Genomic DNA, 18,163 nt, shown 5'->3' on the forward strand with positions numbered 1-18,163 from the left:
TGCCTCTGGATCCGCGTGGTCCCGCCCAGGCTCCGCCTTCGCGACGCACTCGGCGTCCTCCCAGAGCTGGACCGCTCCTGGCGGCCGCCTGCAGCCCTCTGCATCCTCCGCCTCCCGCCTCCCTCCTGGGTCCCAGAGCAAGTGTGGGTGAGACTCCTCGTTCGATTTTTCATATTTATTTTTAAATATTGATGACACTGGGGAAACGGAGAGGGGATTGAAAAGAGATAGTGAGAAAGAAAAGAAATGGGGAGGATGTTCTCTGTTCTGAAAATCCAATCCTGGGGCCATAGGTCTCACCGTTAATTAAAATTAAATCTCCAGGGCATCTGTGTAGAGAAAGGCTGCAGGTCTGGGCCCTCGCTGTGTCCTTCTACAGCAGACGTCCGTCTGTCTGGGCTCCTGCTGCAGTGTGCAGGGGGCTAGGAAGTGGGAAAGGCTTAGGTTAGTTGAAGGGAAGACAGACATCCAGGTCCCAGATCTTCTCATCTACAGGGAGGGAGTCTAAGAAAGGGTGTGGGTCCGGAGAGGGCATACAGTTGCAGTTGTCCTCAGAGCCTAAATAATGAATGATTAAAAAGAAATAGATTTAGGCCCACTCTTACCTCCTCTGTGCCCCACCCAGAAATGAAAGAAAGAAGTACCCTTCCCTAGATTTGAGATCTAATCCGTTTCGTTCTGGGCTACATAGAGGGGGGGAAAAAGATGAATTGTTGCGTGGTTCTTGCAAGATTCATCTCTAGGTTTATGTTTGAGAACCTGCCTTTAGCACGAAACATCTCTGCTCTGAGTTGGTTCCAATGAATAATTTATTACTCACATTGTTTTAATTATTATTATTGCTTTTCTTTCTTTTTCTCTTTTCTTTCCTTTTTTTTTATTTTTAGACAAGGCTGTCTTGGAACTATGTACACCAGGTTGACCCAGAACTCAAAGACACACCTGCCTCTGCCTCTGGAGTGCTGGGATTAAAGGCATGTGATACCATGCCCAGCCCTTCTATCTTCTATCTATCTATCTATCTATCTATCTATCTATCTATCTATCTATCTATCTATCTACCATCTATCTGTCTGTTTATATCTATCTATCTATCTATCTATCTATCTATCTATCTATCTATCTATCATTTATCTACTATTTATCATCTATCTATTATCTATCTGTTTGTCTATCTATCTATCAAATATCTATCATCTATCTATTATCTATCTATCATCTATCTATCATCATCTATCTATCGTGTGTGTGTGTGTGTAATGAGTGTGGTTGTCAGAAGACAAACTGCAGGAGTCACTTCTCTCCTTGCATGAGTCTCAGGAGTCGAAGGGAGGATATGAGTCTCAGGAGTCGAAGGGAGGACATCAAGCTTAGCAACAAGCACCTTTACCCTCTTAGCCTTGTCCACTCTCTGCTTCTTATTTGTGACTTGTGAATTTGGCAGATGTAGGGACTATGTTAGGTCATTGTTCTTACTCCAAGAATAATGGCATTTGTAAGTTTGTGGGGGTGTTCTATTCTCTCTTTCCAGGTAGCAAGCGATAAACATTTATTTGTGTTTCAAGAGGCGGGGGTTGGAGCCACCACTTAAAACTCATGCAGAGAGTTAGGAGTAGAATTAACCATTGCTTCTCTCCTTGGGTCTCTCCGACCAGCAAGACTGCGCCTCTGGGAGAACCTCATCTCCTCCTGGTCCCTCCACCTCCCTGCCCTTCTCTAACCTCTCTTTAGAGCAGATCCCTCTCTAACTTAGTCGCCAATAGTGCCTAACCAACCCGTGTAAAGGAAGTACTAAAACTCTCTGGCTATCTGGCTATCTTTGGGTAGTTGGCCAAGGGCTCCATTATCCTTCTGTTTATGCCAGTTATGTGCTTATGAACACATTTTAAAAATGGTACCATTGTAACCTCTTTTGAAAAGTAAATTTGTGTGTGTGTATGTGTGTGTGTGTGTGCGCGCGCGCGCACGCGTGCGTGTGTCTGTGGAAATCAGAGCAGGATGTTGAATGCCCTTCTCAATCATTCTCAACCTTATTCCCTTGAGACAGGGTCTCTCACTGAACCAGAGCTTGCTCCCTTTTACCTGATGAGAGACACAGCAACCCCCCTCCCATCTCCATCCAGCACCGTCTAACTCTGGGCTTACAAGCCAGTGTGTTCTGGGGATCTGACTCAGATTTTCACGCTTACACAGAAATTAGTACCCTTACCTTCTGTGACATCTCCACGGTCCCCTAAAAAGAATTTAGGCAGAAGTGCTGAAGAATCATTTCAGAAAAATATAGTTTCTTGTTCTCTGATCCCAATGATAAAGTGATATATGTTGTTTGTTCTTTTGCCTGTTGAAGTCCAGCCATGGGGCTTGCGCATCGTTCCTCCTTGGAGCTAAACCTCCTTCTCCCCTACCATATATATATATATATTGTTTTTTCGAGACAGGGTTTCTCTGTGGCTTTGGAGCCTGTCCTGGACCTAGCTCTGTAGACCAGGCTGGTCTCGAACTCACAGAGATCCGCCTGCCTCTGCCTCCCGAGTGCTGGGATTAAAGGCGTGCGCCACCATCGCCCGGCCCCCATATATTTTTTAACAGAAAAAAAATATTGAGTGTGGCCACTGAGCAGACCGAGGCAGGGGATCAAGTGAGAAGGTCACGGGGGACGTGAGGCAGTTATGCCCAGTGGGGATGACAGGGTGCCACCTGTCATCTGCGTGGACGCTGCAGGCTGAGCAGTCAAAGTTCCCCCTCAGTCCCAGGAAAACCTGGGATTCAGAAGTGTGGTATCTCTTGGGGCTCCTTTGTTTAAAATAAGGAGGTACGTTCTCTTTGTCTCTTCCTCTGCCTCTAGGGTTTCAAAATCTGCTAGCCCCTAAATGTCAGCACACCCAGCAATTTCATTTGGAAGCTGTCTGTTTTCAGATTTTAATTCACCCCCGTCCTGAGCCCACCACTGTGCTGCTTCAGTGACTCCCTTGGTCAAATCCAGCACTGCTCTGCGTGGCTGCCCCCTTTGTCCTGGCTTGCTGTCACCAGGATGCATCCACGCCCCATGTGCTGTCTGTCACACCCCATTAGCAGTGGCTTCCTTTCTCGGCTGAGATGCTTTCGCTGCTCCCCCAGCTCCCTGTCCCTCCCCCTCCCCATCTTCCTAGTTAACATCATTTCTCCCAGCTCTGCAAAGCAGCAGCTGGCTCAGAGTGACAGGTGCTTGTGGGGTTCTCAACAGGCAGATTCACAGAACTGCTGTGCTGAAGGAAACCAGTAAGGCCCCTGACTCCGCCTATGCCTCAAAGCAAGAGCCCTCTCAGACTGTTCAGTCAATGCTGACTGAGCCCTTGTGTACCAGGTATTGCTCTAGGCCTGGGAAATACAGCACAGTCAATGGGGTATTTGGGTTTCCCTGTCTTATTTTCTATAGTGTAGGAGTGGAGGGGTTGGGTCAGGGTGGGTGGGGTGAGAGGAGTACTCACCACCATAGGTAGAACAGTAGCCAAATAAAGAATTCGATTCTTTTTTTTTTTCATTTATTTTACATACCGACCACAGTTCCCCCTCTCTTTTCTCCTCCTCTTCTCTCTCCGCACCTCTCTTCTACCCACCTCCTCCTCCTCTGTCTCCATTCAGAAGGGGGCAGGCCTCCCATGGGAGTCAACACAGCAAGGCCCATCAAGTTGAGGCAGAAACTCCTCCCCTGCATCAAGGTTGGACATGGCAACCCAGCGTAGGGATTGGGTTCCCAAACCCAGTTTAAGCGCTGGTCAGGTTCTGATCCCACTACTGGGAACCCCACAAACAGATGAAGTCACATAACTGTCGCACACGTGCAGAGGTCAGTCCCATGCAGGCTCCTCAGAGGTGAGCTCCCACGAGCTCAGGTCGGCTGTCTCTGTGGGTTTCCCTGTCATGACCTTGACTCCCTGCTTCGATCTTCAGTTCTTTCAGTAAGGAGCGTACTATGTCTTCAGAAACAATTCCCTCTGCTCCCAGGAACTGTTTCCTTTGTAGACAGATGGTGCTAAATCAGCCTTCTTGTAGTTTTCTCCTTACTAAGGATTGAACCTAAGCCCTTAAGCAAACGGAGCAAAATGGCCTTGTGTATATGGGCAAGCACTCTCCCACCAAGCTGACTCTCCAACCCTCTTCATTTTTTTTAAAAATATTTATTTATTATGTATACAATATTCTGTCTGTGTGTATGTCTGCAGGCCAGAAGAGGGCACCAGACCCCATTACAGATGGTTGTGAGCCACCATGTGGTTGCTGGGAATTGAACTCAGGACCTTTGGAAGAGCAGGCAATGCTCTTAACCTCTGAGCCATCTCTCCAGCCCTCCTCTTCATTTTTTCTCTTGAGAAAGGGCTTTAGCCGGGCGGTGGTGGCGCACGCCTTTAATCCCAGCACTCGGGAGGCAGGGGCAGGCGGATCTCTGTGAGTTCGAGACCAGCCTGGTCTGCAGAGCTAGTTCCAGCACAGGCTCCAAAGCCACAGAGAAACCCTGTCTCGAAAAAAAAAAAAAAAAGAGAGAGAGAAAGGGCTTTACCTAGTTGCGCAGGGTGCCCTTGACCTCACTCTGTAGCTCAGGCAAGCACTGAGCTTGCAATTCCCCTGCCTTAGCTTTCAGAGCAGGAGAGCACAGGCCCACACCACCAGCCTGGGCTACTGAATTCTTTCATTTTTCCATCCAAAAATCCAGGGAGTGGGACAGGTTGCTAGGGAAGGAGAAGCATTCATTAGGAAAGGCTGCAAACCAAGAAGATGGCAGAGAACTACCATCCTTTCAGGTTCCTTATAGGGAACCCAGAAGCTCCAAGGCCTTTATAGGAAAGTGCGGAAGGACCATGTGGGCCATGGCAGCGAGACAATGTGCTGAACTGAACCTTAACCACCCGCAGACTGGATTTTCTCTTCTCTTCTGTTGTTGACATTGGCTTTCTTTCGTGCCTTTGATGAACTCACTATCTTCCTACAAGTTAAACACTTAACTTGTAGAGCCTGGAGAGATGGCTCCAGGGCACTTCTTGATCTCCAACAGGACCCCAGTTCGGTTCCCAGAACCCATACTGGGAAGCTCGTTGTCACCTGTAACTCCAGTCCTACAGAATCGGATCCCCTCTTTTGGCTTCTGTGGGAATCCATGAATGTGGATTTGTTGCACTTTGACCAAAGGTCAGAGAGCTCAGGCCTGTTTTTGTACCTTGCTGGCCTCAAACTCACAAGGATCTGCCTGCCTCTGCCTCTGGAGTGCTGGAATTAAAGGTGTGTGCCACCACCACCTGACCAAAAATCTTATTTAATTATAATTGAAGGATTGTCTAAGGCAACAAGACTAGAAGCCAATGCAATTAAATTAAATTAAAACCAATTTTTTCTTTTCTCTTTCTCTCTTTCTTCCTTCCTTCCTTCCTTTCTTCTTTTATTCCTTCCTCCCTCCCTCCTCCCCCTCCCTTGTTTTAGACAGGTTTTTCTGTGTAGCCCTAGCTGTCCTGGAACTCACCCTGTAGACCAGGCTTGTCTTGAACTCAGAGATCCACCTGCCTCTGCCTCCCTAGCGCTGGGATCAAAGACGTGCATCAGTACACCAGCCTCTAAAACCAATTGTTCTAAGAATGAGTTCTAGAGTATAAGTGTATTTTTTCAACATCTGTTGATCCCCTGGATGACGAAGAGTTCAGTGTGAGGTTAATGTTCTGTACTCCCATGCTGATGAACAGACTTTGAACTGGTCGTAGATAGGAGGATGGGCCTGGTTTCCAGAAAGGAGTTTCTTCTCTTGATCCTGTTGATTAACGTTTTGGGAACGTGGAGGATTTATTTTACCCTCTTATAGAATCCAAAATGCTGGAGAGATTCAGAATCTGTTTCTCACACCAAACACTATAGCATGCTATGTGCACAAAAACAGGGAAGAGAATTAGCCCCTCCCCTCTCTAACATCCTTTATTGATTTTTCTGCAAATTTCACATCATTTACCCTAATCCCGTCCGCCTGCCATTCTCTCCATATCTGCCTCTGAAAATTAATTTAAAACAAAACAAAGCAACAACCCCCCCACCTCACTCCTTTGTCTTTCCAGCACCTCTTCATCCTAGTGGCGTGGGGAGCTATGGTGTGTCTCGCAGTACACTTTTTCATTCTGTCAGCCCCACATGCAAATGTTCCTTGCAAAGAGTTCAAGGCCTCTGGCACACCACTGTGTGCCCAAACTCCTCTCGGATAGCCTGCTGTTGTCCCGAGTCATGGAGGTCCTGTGGCTGTCATTCCACAGGACCAGTCTCTTCACACACTCCAGCAGGTCAGAGATGGGGTGGATGTGAGGATGAGCCAGCCCAAGGCCCAGGATGTATAGACCCTCCTCTTTCAACAACTGTTTACATCATTCAGAGAAGACATTTCTTGAATTAAGCAATCGACAGGTGCATACTGACTTTCTGGTGGGAGTCTAACCCACTAGGGACGAAGAGGTAGGAGGCGTGGGGCAGCGCCTGACCTTTGCATGTTTCCTGTCTGCCTGTGGGGATGAATGAGAACTCACGATGCCACTCCTAATCCACGGCATGAGGAGCTGTATAACTAAGTATTGAGAGTATAGAACACATGGTGGGTGCTATGGAACTCCCCCACCCCAATTCTAGGGTTAAAGGCTCATGGCCATGCCTTGCTTTCACATGGGTGTTAGGGATTTGAACTCAGGTCCTCTTGCTTTCATAGCAAGAGCTCTTCTCCATGGAGCCATCTTCCCAGCGCCTGGCATGCACTTTGTTGTTGTTACTTGTAAAGACAATTTAGTTGGTGTTGGGGAGCTCACACAGAACTCTGTCATGACCCTCCTGCCCTCAATTCATAGAAACTGATGGCAGAAAAGTGTTTGCCTGGAAAGAAAATGCAGATGCTGTCCAGGAGGTAGAGCTGAGGTCAACTAAACTTGTTGTTGTTTTGTTTTTATCAAGACAACAGGGTCTCTCTCACTATGTAGACCAGGCTGGCTTTGAACTCACAGAGATCTGCTTGACTCTGCTTCCCAAGTGCTGAAATTAAAGGCATATACCACTATGCCCCGACAGTATCAACTATACTCTTAAAGAATGACAGACATGAGGCCCTGGAGAAAGACTCCATCCAGCGTGGGGATTTCCCACCCCATGGTCTGTGACCCCTTCATACCCCATAAAAGTCTTGAACCAAGTGAAGGAGGAACGCGAAAGAGTCTCTCCTGTTTTCCTCAGGGTTGGCCTTGAATAAACCGACTGGCAACTAATGTCCACTAAATTCTTGTCTCCCCCGGGTTTACAGCAATGATCAGAGTAACTGAAGATCTGGCAATGTCAGGATTCCACCTGTGATTGATTAAACTTTGTCCCTCTGCAGAAGTAAAACACACCCAACACCAGTGATAAGTGTCTCTCTTGGCAACAGACTGTCAGCAAAGGCGGATGCCATTTTTTTTTTAACCTGTCAGCTCTGGAGAGGTCTTGCTATGACTGGCTGTCAGACAGTGGGTGTGAGTCTGAGATGTATTCTAATGTCTGTGAGAAAGCCTCCCACAGCACGTCTGAGGCTGTAGCCGGGGAAAACACTAGGCTGCTTCTGTGAACCAGAATGAGGACTTTGGGCCATTTCTATGTCTTTGACATGTTCATGCTTAGTTTGCATTACACATTATGTTGCTTTGTCTGGTATCCATGTTCAGTGGAATTATTTATGTTTGATTTGTTTTTTTTTTTTGTGACGGGGTTTCCCTGTATTCTTAGCTGTCCTGGAACTTGCTCTGTAGACCAGGCTGGCCTTGAGTTCACAGAGATCCTCCTGCCTCTGCCTCCTGAGTGCTGGGATTAAAGGCATGCACCACTGTCGCCTGGCTTATGTTTGAGTTTTAATATAATATTTCTTATTAATTCTTTAAAAATTCACATATATAATGTATTTTGATAATACTTAAGCCCCACTCTGCCCCCTAACTCCTCCCAGATTCAATATCAGGACCCCACCCTATGCACTTTTAACATAATTTTAAATTTTGTGGAGGCAAATATTATTATTAATAACAGATTAATAATTTGTTATATATTAATAAATCCTGCTGTCATATATTAGTAAGCATACTATGAAAAATAGCTTATGAAATACAGTGACAGCCTCTACTGATAGGGAAGTTTTTAAACTATTTACCAAAAAACTTTGCATTTTCAAACTATTTGTTTATTGTTGAGAATTGCTGGAGTCTATGCCCAACCCTGTCTTCCCAGGGCCCCTGAGAATGTATGCTCCCAGTAGCTATGGGCTTCCAGTTTTCTGTCGCTATTTTCGTTCCTAATTCTTCAATCCTTCATTTCCTTCTTGTTCTTTCTGAGTATTTCCTTGGTTTTAATGCCAAATGCACACCCTGTAGTGTCATTTATTCTCAATTACTTAGTCTCTCCTCCTCTTATTTGTTTTGAATAGTCTCAGTGTCTCGTGGGCTGGCCCAGTAGGCACAGCTAAAGTGAAGTGTGGCTGTGGACGAGCAAGCAGAAATACATCTTAGCTTGCTATTCAGTCTGAAGCACAACCCGTGTCTAAAACATTATCGTGTGACAGGAAGGACTCTGAATCATACTTCTTCCAATGCGAACACACACAGCTGGTTTCGACTTTATTTCCAAACTTCGGGTGCATTTGTTTTTTTGTGGAATGACAGTTTTGTCGTTCCAGGCAGTAGATAACTGTCCTTTGCCCTTTGCCCTTTCACTCTTTTGTAATCCCCATGGATCAGCAGATTTTTGAGCCTTGCCTTTATATCCTAACCTTAATTAACTGCCTGAAATAAATCAGGTGCTTATGGATAGCATTCTTAAAGGTGAGGCGTAGAGGAAGATATTCTATACCCCTTTATTATCTGATCATGCCTAGAGGACTCCCTAAACAGCACAAACCCACAGGGTCTCATCACAGAAGGCACTGTGTTTTTTGGTGTGTTACTTGAACATGCATAATAAATACACTTGCACTCTTGAATAAATCACCAAACCAAGACAAGAGAAAAAAATACAATCAGGTTATATGGTATAAAAATTATTTTACATTATAAAAAAACTTGCACTAATATTGCTGCTTCTGCAAAAAAGTTAAGGAACCTGGATGGAGTTTTCAGTTTTGAATGAAGACAGACAAAGGCAAGAACTCTGCCAAACTCGTCTACTTATGTCTAGCTGATCGCCCAGGTAGTTGGGCTGTGAATTCACTGGGCCAAGGCGTTTAGGAGCCCCCCATTCTCTCCAGGAAGAGTCAGAGCAGATGGACTTCCCAGAGCAAAGAGCCCAACATGACGATGTTTGGTGGCTCTCAGGAGTCAGTGAGCTAAATCAGGGCTCCTCACCAAAATGGTCCAACATGGAGAGGCGGGGAAGACATGGCTCTCCCCAAGGCTAAGGATTCCAAGTTTCCTAGTTAAAAATGTCTATGGGTATAAAATCCTACTCCCCAAGTGTCTGTGCTTAATAAAATAATGTTTCCTACAATCCAAATCCTTTAGTAAAACAGACACTCGAGAAGCTGTGTCATGGTGTGGCTGTTATCCCCATCTAAAGGCACCTGCATATACATGGCATACATGCATGTACACTCACACACAAGCTTTAAAAAAAAACAAACAAAAAGCCTCCATAAGTCAAGAGGTGGGCATAATTACTTAAAATGACCAAGAGCGAGTCAGGTGTGGTGGCTCACGCCTTTAATCTCAGCTCTTGACAGGTGGAGACAGGCAGATGTCTGCAGAGCTCTGTGAGTTTGAGGCCAGCCTGGTCTACAGAGCGAGTTCTAGAACAACAGTGGTTACACAGAGCCATGTCTTGGAGAAAAAAAAAAAAAGCTGAAGCTTCTTTAAAAAAAACTCAAAAAAACCCTTCCTTATTTGCTCAGCTTCTTTTCAGATGCAGTGTCTGAAAGTTCCACTGGGTGGTGCTGCTATAGACAAAAAGATGTAGTACCATTTGTAAGAACAGGGAGATTTGAGCAGATTTCTATTTAATGTTAATTTAATTAATAATGATGTTAACGAATGGCTTTTAAAATTACACAGAGTACTGCTATCATGGGGCTTTATAGTGTGTGTGTGTGTGTGTGTGTGTGTGTGTGTGTGTGTGTGTGTGTGTTGGGGGATTGTATATGGCAAAGGACAGCTTTAGGGGTTTTGGTTCTCTCCTTCCATCATGATGCATTTAAGGGATCCAACTCAGATATTAGGCGCCGCGGTGGTACCTTTGCCCTCTGAGGCATCTTGTTATCCCATTTGTTTTATTTTACATATTGAAGTAGAAAGGAAGTGTTTAAGATTTGCTGCTAAATACTATGAAGAAATAAGATTGACCTGGAATAGCTTATTATTGTTGAAACTGGGTGATGGGTGCCAGGAAGACACATTAAAGTACTTATTGTTCCTATGTAATAGAAAGGGCCCCCGTTGTAAGCCGTTAGCGCTTATTATAATAACAGCTTTCTTTTCTCTTTCTCTTTGGAAGACTATCAGCCGCTGGTAACTACGTGTGTCAGGCTGGATGTTGCTAATATTCACTTTGTAGCAACAACAGTCACAGCAGCCCTTAGAACGGCTCAAGCTCGGAAATAGATTGCAGCCTCCTGAGTGGGTGGCTGAATTGAGAGGACAGAGCTCCTCTGTCTTGGTTTTCTTGGCATGCCTTGGCTTAACGTTTTAAGTTCCAGATGAAGCCTTTCGATCTCCTAGAACAGCAGTCCTCAACATGTGTGTAGCGATCCCTTTGGGGGTCAAACAGCCCTTTCACAGGGGTCGCACATCAGATATCCTGCATATCAGATATTTACATTACAATTCATAACAGGAGCAAAACTACATTTATGACGTAACAACAAAAATCATTTTATGGCTGGATCACCACAACATGGAGAACTGTGTTAAAGGGTCTCAGTAGTAGGAAGGTTGAGCACCACTGACCTAGAAAATCAAACTTAGCCCAAGGTGAGTTTGCAACCATAAGTAATGGGCCCGTATTTTCTCCGTAAGAGGCTTGTTCTTTTCTCTTCTTTCTGGTTTACATGCAGAAGAGAGGATGAAGTGTTGAAAGTAAAGCACCTCTTTCGGATTCTCTCAACTTTCTCAGTACGTGTTGTATTAGGAAACAGGGTTCCCACATAGCAAAGGAGTCACAGTTATGAGGTTCAACGACTCTTCTTCCACTTGGGCATTGTTGGGATGTATTCTTGGCAGTCAGAAGTACAAAGTATTGGCTCTACTCATGTCGGTCTCCAGCTACAATGAGAGTAAGATTGATTTTAACTCCTACCTGCCCGTAGACTTCTTCACTAACTTTCCTATACTCTATGCCCTTTAACGGGACTGGTGGGTTTTTTGCAATACTATATGTCTACGAATGACAAAAAGTAATATTAAAATTTTATTTGTCATCTGTTACTGAAAGAGGATTTCCATGGACCCCTCCCTCCTTTGTTGATTTCCCAGTTTCTCTCCAGCCTGCCGTCTTTGATTTCAACTGATGCTTTGCTTTTCTGTCTTTTAGGTCGCATGTATCTTTGGGGGACATGTTTGCATAGTCCTTTCTAGGTAGAAGCTGTGTGATGCATGGACCTTGAGTTTGCTCAAGCAAGTCCAACTCATCTAACGTAAGCTGGGCTACTCCTCAGGACTGGGATGGAAGAGTCAGCACCAGCGGAAAGCCAGGGCCAGCTCCCAAGCCCACACCATGGCTCACTGAGGAGGGCAGTGGCTGCTGCGCTGGCCCTGGATGGCGAATCCACAATGGGCCGCAGGAAGAAGAAGAGGAAAGAGTCTCGCCCAGAGTCCATCATCATCTACCGGTCAGATAATGAGAAGATGGATGAAGAGCCTGAGGAGTCAGAAGGTGGAGATCGGCCTAAAGAGGAGGAAGGGGAGGATTTCCTGGACTACCCTGTAGATGATGGTGAGTCTCTCTGGAGCCCCTTGTTCAAAGTCATCGGAAGAAAACCAAATCAGGGTCCCTCCTCCAAGAGACAGAAACCTGCTCACTGGCCTTTTTTTTTTCTTTTCTTTTTCTGGTGATGAATTTCTTGAGGTGTTGCAATCTTCATTAATTATACTGATAGTAGTTACTTAGAGCCTGCAACACTCTCTTTTGGGTATATGGAATATCTACCCTTTCATAACTGCTAGTGTAAGAGAAGAAGCTGCTTTATAGACTCACCACTTAACATAAATGGGTCATGCTTCTTAATAATTATGGAAAGGCAGCCAGGTGTGGTGGCTTACACCAGTAATCCCAGCATTTGGGAGGCTGGGATTGAGGCAAGGGTTATGAATTGGATGCCATCCTGGGATATGCAGTGAGACCATGTCTCAAAAATAAAAAGTAAACCACCACCACCAACACATCAGGAGGCTATGTCTTAGGGTTTCTATTGCTGCAACAAAACACCATGAATAAAAAAAAGTTGGGGAGGATTGGCTTACACTTCCACTGCACTTTTCATCATCAAAGAAAGGACAGGAACTCAAACAGGGCAGGAACCTGGCGGCAGGAGCTGATGCAGAGGCCATGGAGGGAAGCTGCTTTCTGATTTGCTCCTCGTGGCCTGCTCAGCCTGCTTTCTTATAGAACCCAGGACTACCAGCTCAGGGATGGAATCACCCACAATGGGCTGGGGGCTGGGCCCGCCCCCATCAATCATTAATTAAGAAAATACTAAACTGGGCAGTGGTGGCACATGTCTTTAATCCCAGCAGAGGCAGGTGGTTCTCTGTGAGTTCAAGGCCAGCCTAGTTTACAGAGCTAATTCTAGGACAGCCAAGGCTTCACAGAGAAACCCTCTCTCAAAAAACAAAAACAAAACAACAAACAACAACAACAAAAAAAGAGAGACTACCTTACAGTCAGATCTTATGCAGGCATTTTCTCAATTGAGATTCCCTCCTTTCAGATAATTCTAGTTTGTGTGTCAAGTTGACATTCGATTAGCCAGCACAGACTATAACGTATGATATCAGTGAGATACAGTATTCCTTCACAATATAGGCTTGTTGAAATTTGTGTGAAATATGATAGAATCCTTGTGTGGAACTAGTTAACTCTCACATTCCTTAAGCTCACGTTAAAGCCACTTTGCCCGCACTGTAGGAACTGCTCAGTGCTTATTAAGATTCAAAGTACGCGTACTGCATGTCACAGAAATTCTGCCTGTACTCTGCCTGTTTAAGGACATTTGTTGCCATTAAGGAGCAAATATGCGGGTTATCTATGTTAAGAATTACTGTGCAGGGCTGGAGAGATGGCTCAGAGGTTAAGAGCACTGACTGCTCTTCCAAAGGTCCTGAGTTCAATTCCCAGCAACCACATGGTGGCTCACAACCATCTGTACTGAGATCTGGTGTCCTCTTCTGGCATGCAAGCATGCGTGGAAGGAATGTTGTACACATAATAAATACATAAATCTTTAAAAAAAAAAAAGAATTACTGTGCGGCAATGGACAGACCTACTGGTGTAGAAGGATGGGTGTGAAGACTCACACGCCCAGCGTGAATGACACAAGACGTGTCTCTGCTCCCATGGAGCTGACCTTCCACCCTGGGAGGACAGACAGTGAGGAAGATAACCAGTTCCAAAGACAGCAAATTCAGAGCACTGGGGGGATGACTGCCGGTGGAGGGGTTTTGTACTGCAGGAGACCTCTCTAAAGGAGTGACATTTGAATTCCTCCAAGTAACATGAAGGAGCCAGGTAAGAAAGATGTGGGGAAGAGTTTTGGGTTTTTTTTTTTTTTGTGACAGCAAGGGACTTGGGGTGAGAGCAACATTGGCCTATAGATGGGAAGGGGTGTTTGTTAGGGTGTGGAGAGAACCAGGGGGAGGATGGTGGAAGGTCAGCAGGGAAGCCAGGCTGGACCCTGGTGCATCTAGCAAGGGCATATGGGGGGTTGGGAACTATGTTAAGGGGAACTTTCAAGCAAGGCAGACATATTGTTAATTATTGTATAGATATATTTAAAATTCTTATTATATATGTTGTGTGTGTGTGTGTGTGTGTGTGTGTGTGTGTGTGTGTGTGTGAATGAGTGGCTATTATTTATAGTTTAAATATAAGAGCTAGAGGCTGGGTGGTGGTGGCGCACACCTTTAATCCCAGCACTCGGGAGGCAGAGGCAGACAGATCTCTGTGAGTTTGAGGCCTTGAAAAACCAAAAATAAATAAATAAATAAGAAACAAAATATAATAGCTGGCGTGTCTACAGGCATCTCAGGGAAACAGGACTAGGGGTGAGAAGGAGGGGATGTACTAGTCCCTCAGTGTACACACACACACACACACACACACATACACACACACACACACACATTTTATGTGCAGGTTAGTAGTCACAAATAATGCCTTCATAACACTTGTTACCCAGAAGCAGGGTCATGATAAAATGGTGTCTGGTGAGGTTCCTCACCAATCTGCATGTTGCAGAGACTGTGCCAAGGCTGGGGTACAGAGAAATGACGTGACAGCTGGAAGAACAAGTTAATCTTGCCCACGGTTTTGTCATGTGTCATCGGTGTCTGCGGGAGTGATAATGGCAGAGATTGCCCTCCAAGGGAGATCGGCTTTAAGCCTGCGGCTGACTCACTGGTTCTGCGGCTCCTGCTCAGGTCTCGCTTCAGGATGGGGCTGAGAGGAAACGTGATCTCCTCAGTTCTCGACTCTCATCCCCTTTGTGCCCTACAGGTGTGTGGAATATGCCTTCGGACAGCCGCTACGTCACGCTAACGGGGACCATCACGCGCGGGAAGAAAAAGGGTCAGATGGTGGATATCCACGTCACCTTGACAGAGAAGGAGCTGCAGGAACTGACCAAACCTAAAGGGCTGTCCCGGGAAGTAGCCCCTGAGGGAAGGAGGGCCTGCCAGGTGGGGGCAGACCAGGGTCCACACGTGGTTCTCTGGACGCTGGTCTGCCTGCCTGTGGTCTTCGTCCTTTCTTTTGTAGTGTCTTTCTACTATGGCACTATCACCTGGTACAACATCTTCCTTGTGTACAACGAGGAGAGGACCTTCTGGCATAAGATTTCCTACTGCCCCTGCCTCATTCTCCTCTACCCGGTGCTCATCATGGCCATGGCCTCCTCCCTGGGGCTCTATGCCGCTGTGGTTCAGCTCTCGTGGTCCTGGGGAGCGTGGTGGCGAGCTGCCTGTGACATGGAGAAAGGCTTCTGCGGCTGGCTCTGCAGCAAGCTGGGCCTGGAGGACTGCTCTCCCTATAGCATCGTGGAACTGCTGGAGTCTGACAATACCTCAGGCAATCTCTCCAACAAGGACCCTATCCAGGGAGTAGAAACCTCCACTGTCTAAACCACCGGTGACTTCTTTCCCAGGCCCTAGTAGTCAATAGTCGTTCTACAGTTCTAGCAGGTTCTTTCCTTAAACCATCCAATACCCTTTACAGTCCTGGAAAATCCTGGCTCACATTGGTCATCCCATCATCTTCATTATTCCAAGAGGGCAGGAAACAGAAAAGCAGTTCGTGTGATATACAAATGTGTCTTGGCTCTTTGCCCTAAAATGACCATTTATCTGGGATATGGAGATCCATTATAAATTCCCTCAGGGGCCCGAAGGTGTTATTGGTGCCTGTAATCCAGGGAAGTGTGTGCCTAAATGTGACAGAAAGAATAAAGAGGCTCAGGGGTGGGGCCGGAGAGATGGCTCAGGTTAAGAGCACTGGCTGCTCTTCCGGAGGTCCTGAGTTCAATTCTCAGAAACCACATGGTGGCTCAGAGCCATCTATAGCAGGATCTAATGCCCTCTTCTGGCATAAAGTCAATAGAGCACTCATATGCATAAAATAAATAAAAAAAAATCTTGAAAAGAGGCTCAGGGGTAACCAAATCCACCTAGAAAATAGCTGGAGCTGGAATGACATATTTAGGGAGCTGAGCTACCGCTATAAACTGTGTGCATCACTTGTGCTTAGAGAGAATGACATGTAAGTAAAGCCCCAAACGTCAGTGAACCAAACAAGAGAGAAATCCATTTCCTTTTTATATAGACGTCTGTAGGTGGACCGTCCCAGGACCCTGTGATGTCATCTGGAGTTCTCTGGATGATGGAATGTGGTCCTCAGGGCTCGTACCTTCAGTTTCCGATTTCTAAATGCTGACAACATCTCTAGCGGTAATCTACATCATAGCAGTGTTCCTGGAAAACACAGAAGAAGCAAAGGCGGGCACAAAGGCCCCGTCAATATTTATTATATCTCATTGACCACACTATAGTCATATAACCTCACCATTAAAAGATACTGGAAAATGTAATCTTTTATCTGGGTAGCTATATTCCTAGATGATATTGGGGTTATTGGACTTGTGGGAACAGGGAGAATAGCTTTGTGGCAGGCGGGTAGGAGTCTACATCTTATGATAGGTACTTAGATGATTCAGAGTTCCAAACTACTAGTGCAGTTTTATTTATTTATTTATTTGTTTATTCATTATTTTGGCCCTAGTCTTACACAGAGGATTTAAAGATAGATATGAGCTACATACACTATGCATATGCCTTAGATAGTAGCATCTCATGTACTTGGCAACTTAACTTTTGCCATGTGATTTCAGGTTTCTTTAGAAAACCCATTAGGTAGAAGCATACAGTCATATAATCAAAGTATAATTCTTCCTGGGAAGGGAGGGGGAACAGGGATTGACAGTATTTAATCTATAAACTATAAAGATGGAGAGAGAGAGAGAGAGAGAGAGAGAGAGAGAGAGAGAGAGAGAGAATCTGCCGAACACTAACCCAGCAGGAATCAGTAGCTTAAAACACAAACCATGTTTAGCTTGTACTCTGATCCAACCCAGGAGCCTTACTCACTCGATCTTTCCAGCATGAAGCTCCTCTGGCAGAACTAGGAGTAACACAACAAATCCATCCAGGTGAAAAGATTCTGGATGGAAGAAAGAACAAGTTCATTCTTAAGAGTGTCCTGGCTTCAAAATGTCAAGTCCTAAGAGGTCAGCGAGTTCTGGAGTTTGGGTTCTTACAAGAAGGGGTGATGTTCATTTTTCGTTGTCTCAGAAAGAAGTGCTTTGAAAACCTGCCATGAACTGAACTAGTGGGGTTGATCAAACTCCCCCAACTGCCAGCCAGGGACATTCATTTAATGTATGGTGCTGAACTCCACTTTCAGAGAATTAAAAAAACAATCCTGTTATTAGCTTGATCAGAAGAAAAGAAAAATGTGTCCAGTATTTTTGAGAATAGCTGTGGTGCTTTCTGGTGCATTTCCAGAGATAGGAATAATTTAAATAAAAATAAAGATAATAAAGTCTGATTAACATTTACCTATTTTGTTTTTGAGGGCCCCCCAATAGCTTTGAATGCTTTTGTTTACACAAAAAGGCGAGCCTGTGGTGGTTCTGAGGGAGATGCTTTCAGCAAGGGATCGTTTATCTTAAGTTCTGGTTGTCTGTGGACCACAGATTTATGGGAATTCTATCTAGACGATCTGTTTCCTAGTCACCTTTTTACCTAACTCTTACTTTAAAAATGCAACCACAGTTATCTGTCAGTCACATTGGTTAGGGGAACCAATGACAAGGAGCATAGTGGCAATGGGGCGAGGGTAAGAATCCACCCAAAGCATACCAAGATGAAGCTGACATGGTGGTCAACCTTGACCTAGGGACTTACAAAACTGAAATAATTTCAGAAGAGCCCTAGAGCCAGGTATGGCAATACACACCTCAAACCCCACCATAGGACTCATTCTTTCACCACGTTGGACTTCGGTGGTATCCAGGGCTTTGCTCTGCCATGGGCTCCCTATCTGTGTGCATTATGACTTCCTCTCCAGAAAATGTCTCATCGCACAACAGTGTGGACAACCTGAGTGATGATCACATGAGCATCAGAACAAAGATGTGCACCTGTTGTTTGTGACTCAGAGAAAACAGGCAGAGTCGCCGGAAGGGAAGGACTGCTGGGCGAGTTCCGTGAAAATGAGTGGCAAACATTCAGAGCCTCCATTTCTAGAAAAAGACATCTTAGGCTTCCTGAACTTATTTTTCAGCTACAGCTACTCCAAGCTATCAGGGAGCTCTTACCAGAGGTTACTTTTTAGGTGTTTTTTTTTTCTAAAAATTATTTATTTATTATGTGTATTGGTGTTTTTACTACATATATGTCT

General features: G+C 45.3%; 1 protein-coding gene across 1 annotated transcript; it reads left to right on the top strand.

Moving 5' to 3' along the window:
- The first annotated feature begins 27 nt into the window (after positions 1-27).
- Positions 28-18,024, top strand: Tmem169 (transmembrane protein 169). The gene is made up of 3 exons (XM_075951526.1): positions 28-147; positions 11,527-11,928; positions 14,708-18,024. Exons 2-3 carry the CDS (start codon positions 11,658-11,660, stop codon positions 15,328-15,330), a joined length of 894 nt encoding a protein of 297 aa, XP_075807641.1. The 5' UTR covers positions 28-147; positions 11,527-11,657; the 3' UTR covers positions 15,331-18,024.
- The last annotated feature ends 139 nt before the right edge of the window (positions 18,025-18,163 follow it).

This window comes from Microtus pennsylvanicus, chromosome 17, assembly GCF_037038515.1.
Source record: "Microtus pennsylvanicus isolate mMicPen1 chromosome 17, mMicPen1.hap1, whole genome shotgun sequence".
NCBI classification, from domain to species: domain Eukaryota; kingdom Metazoa; phylum Chordata; class Mammalia; order Rodentia; family Cricetidae; genus Microtus; species Microtus pennsylvanicus.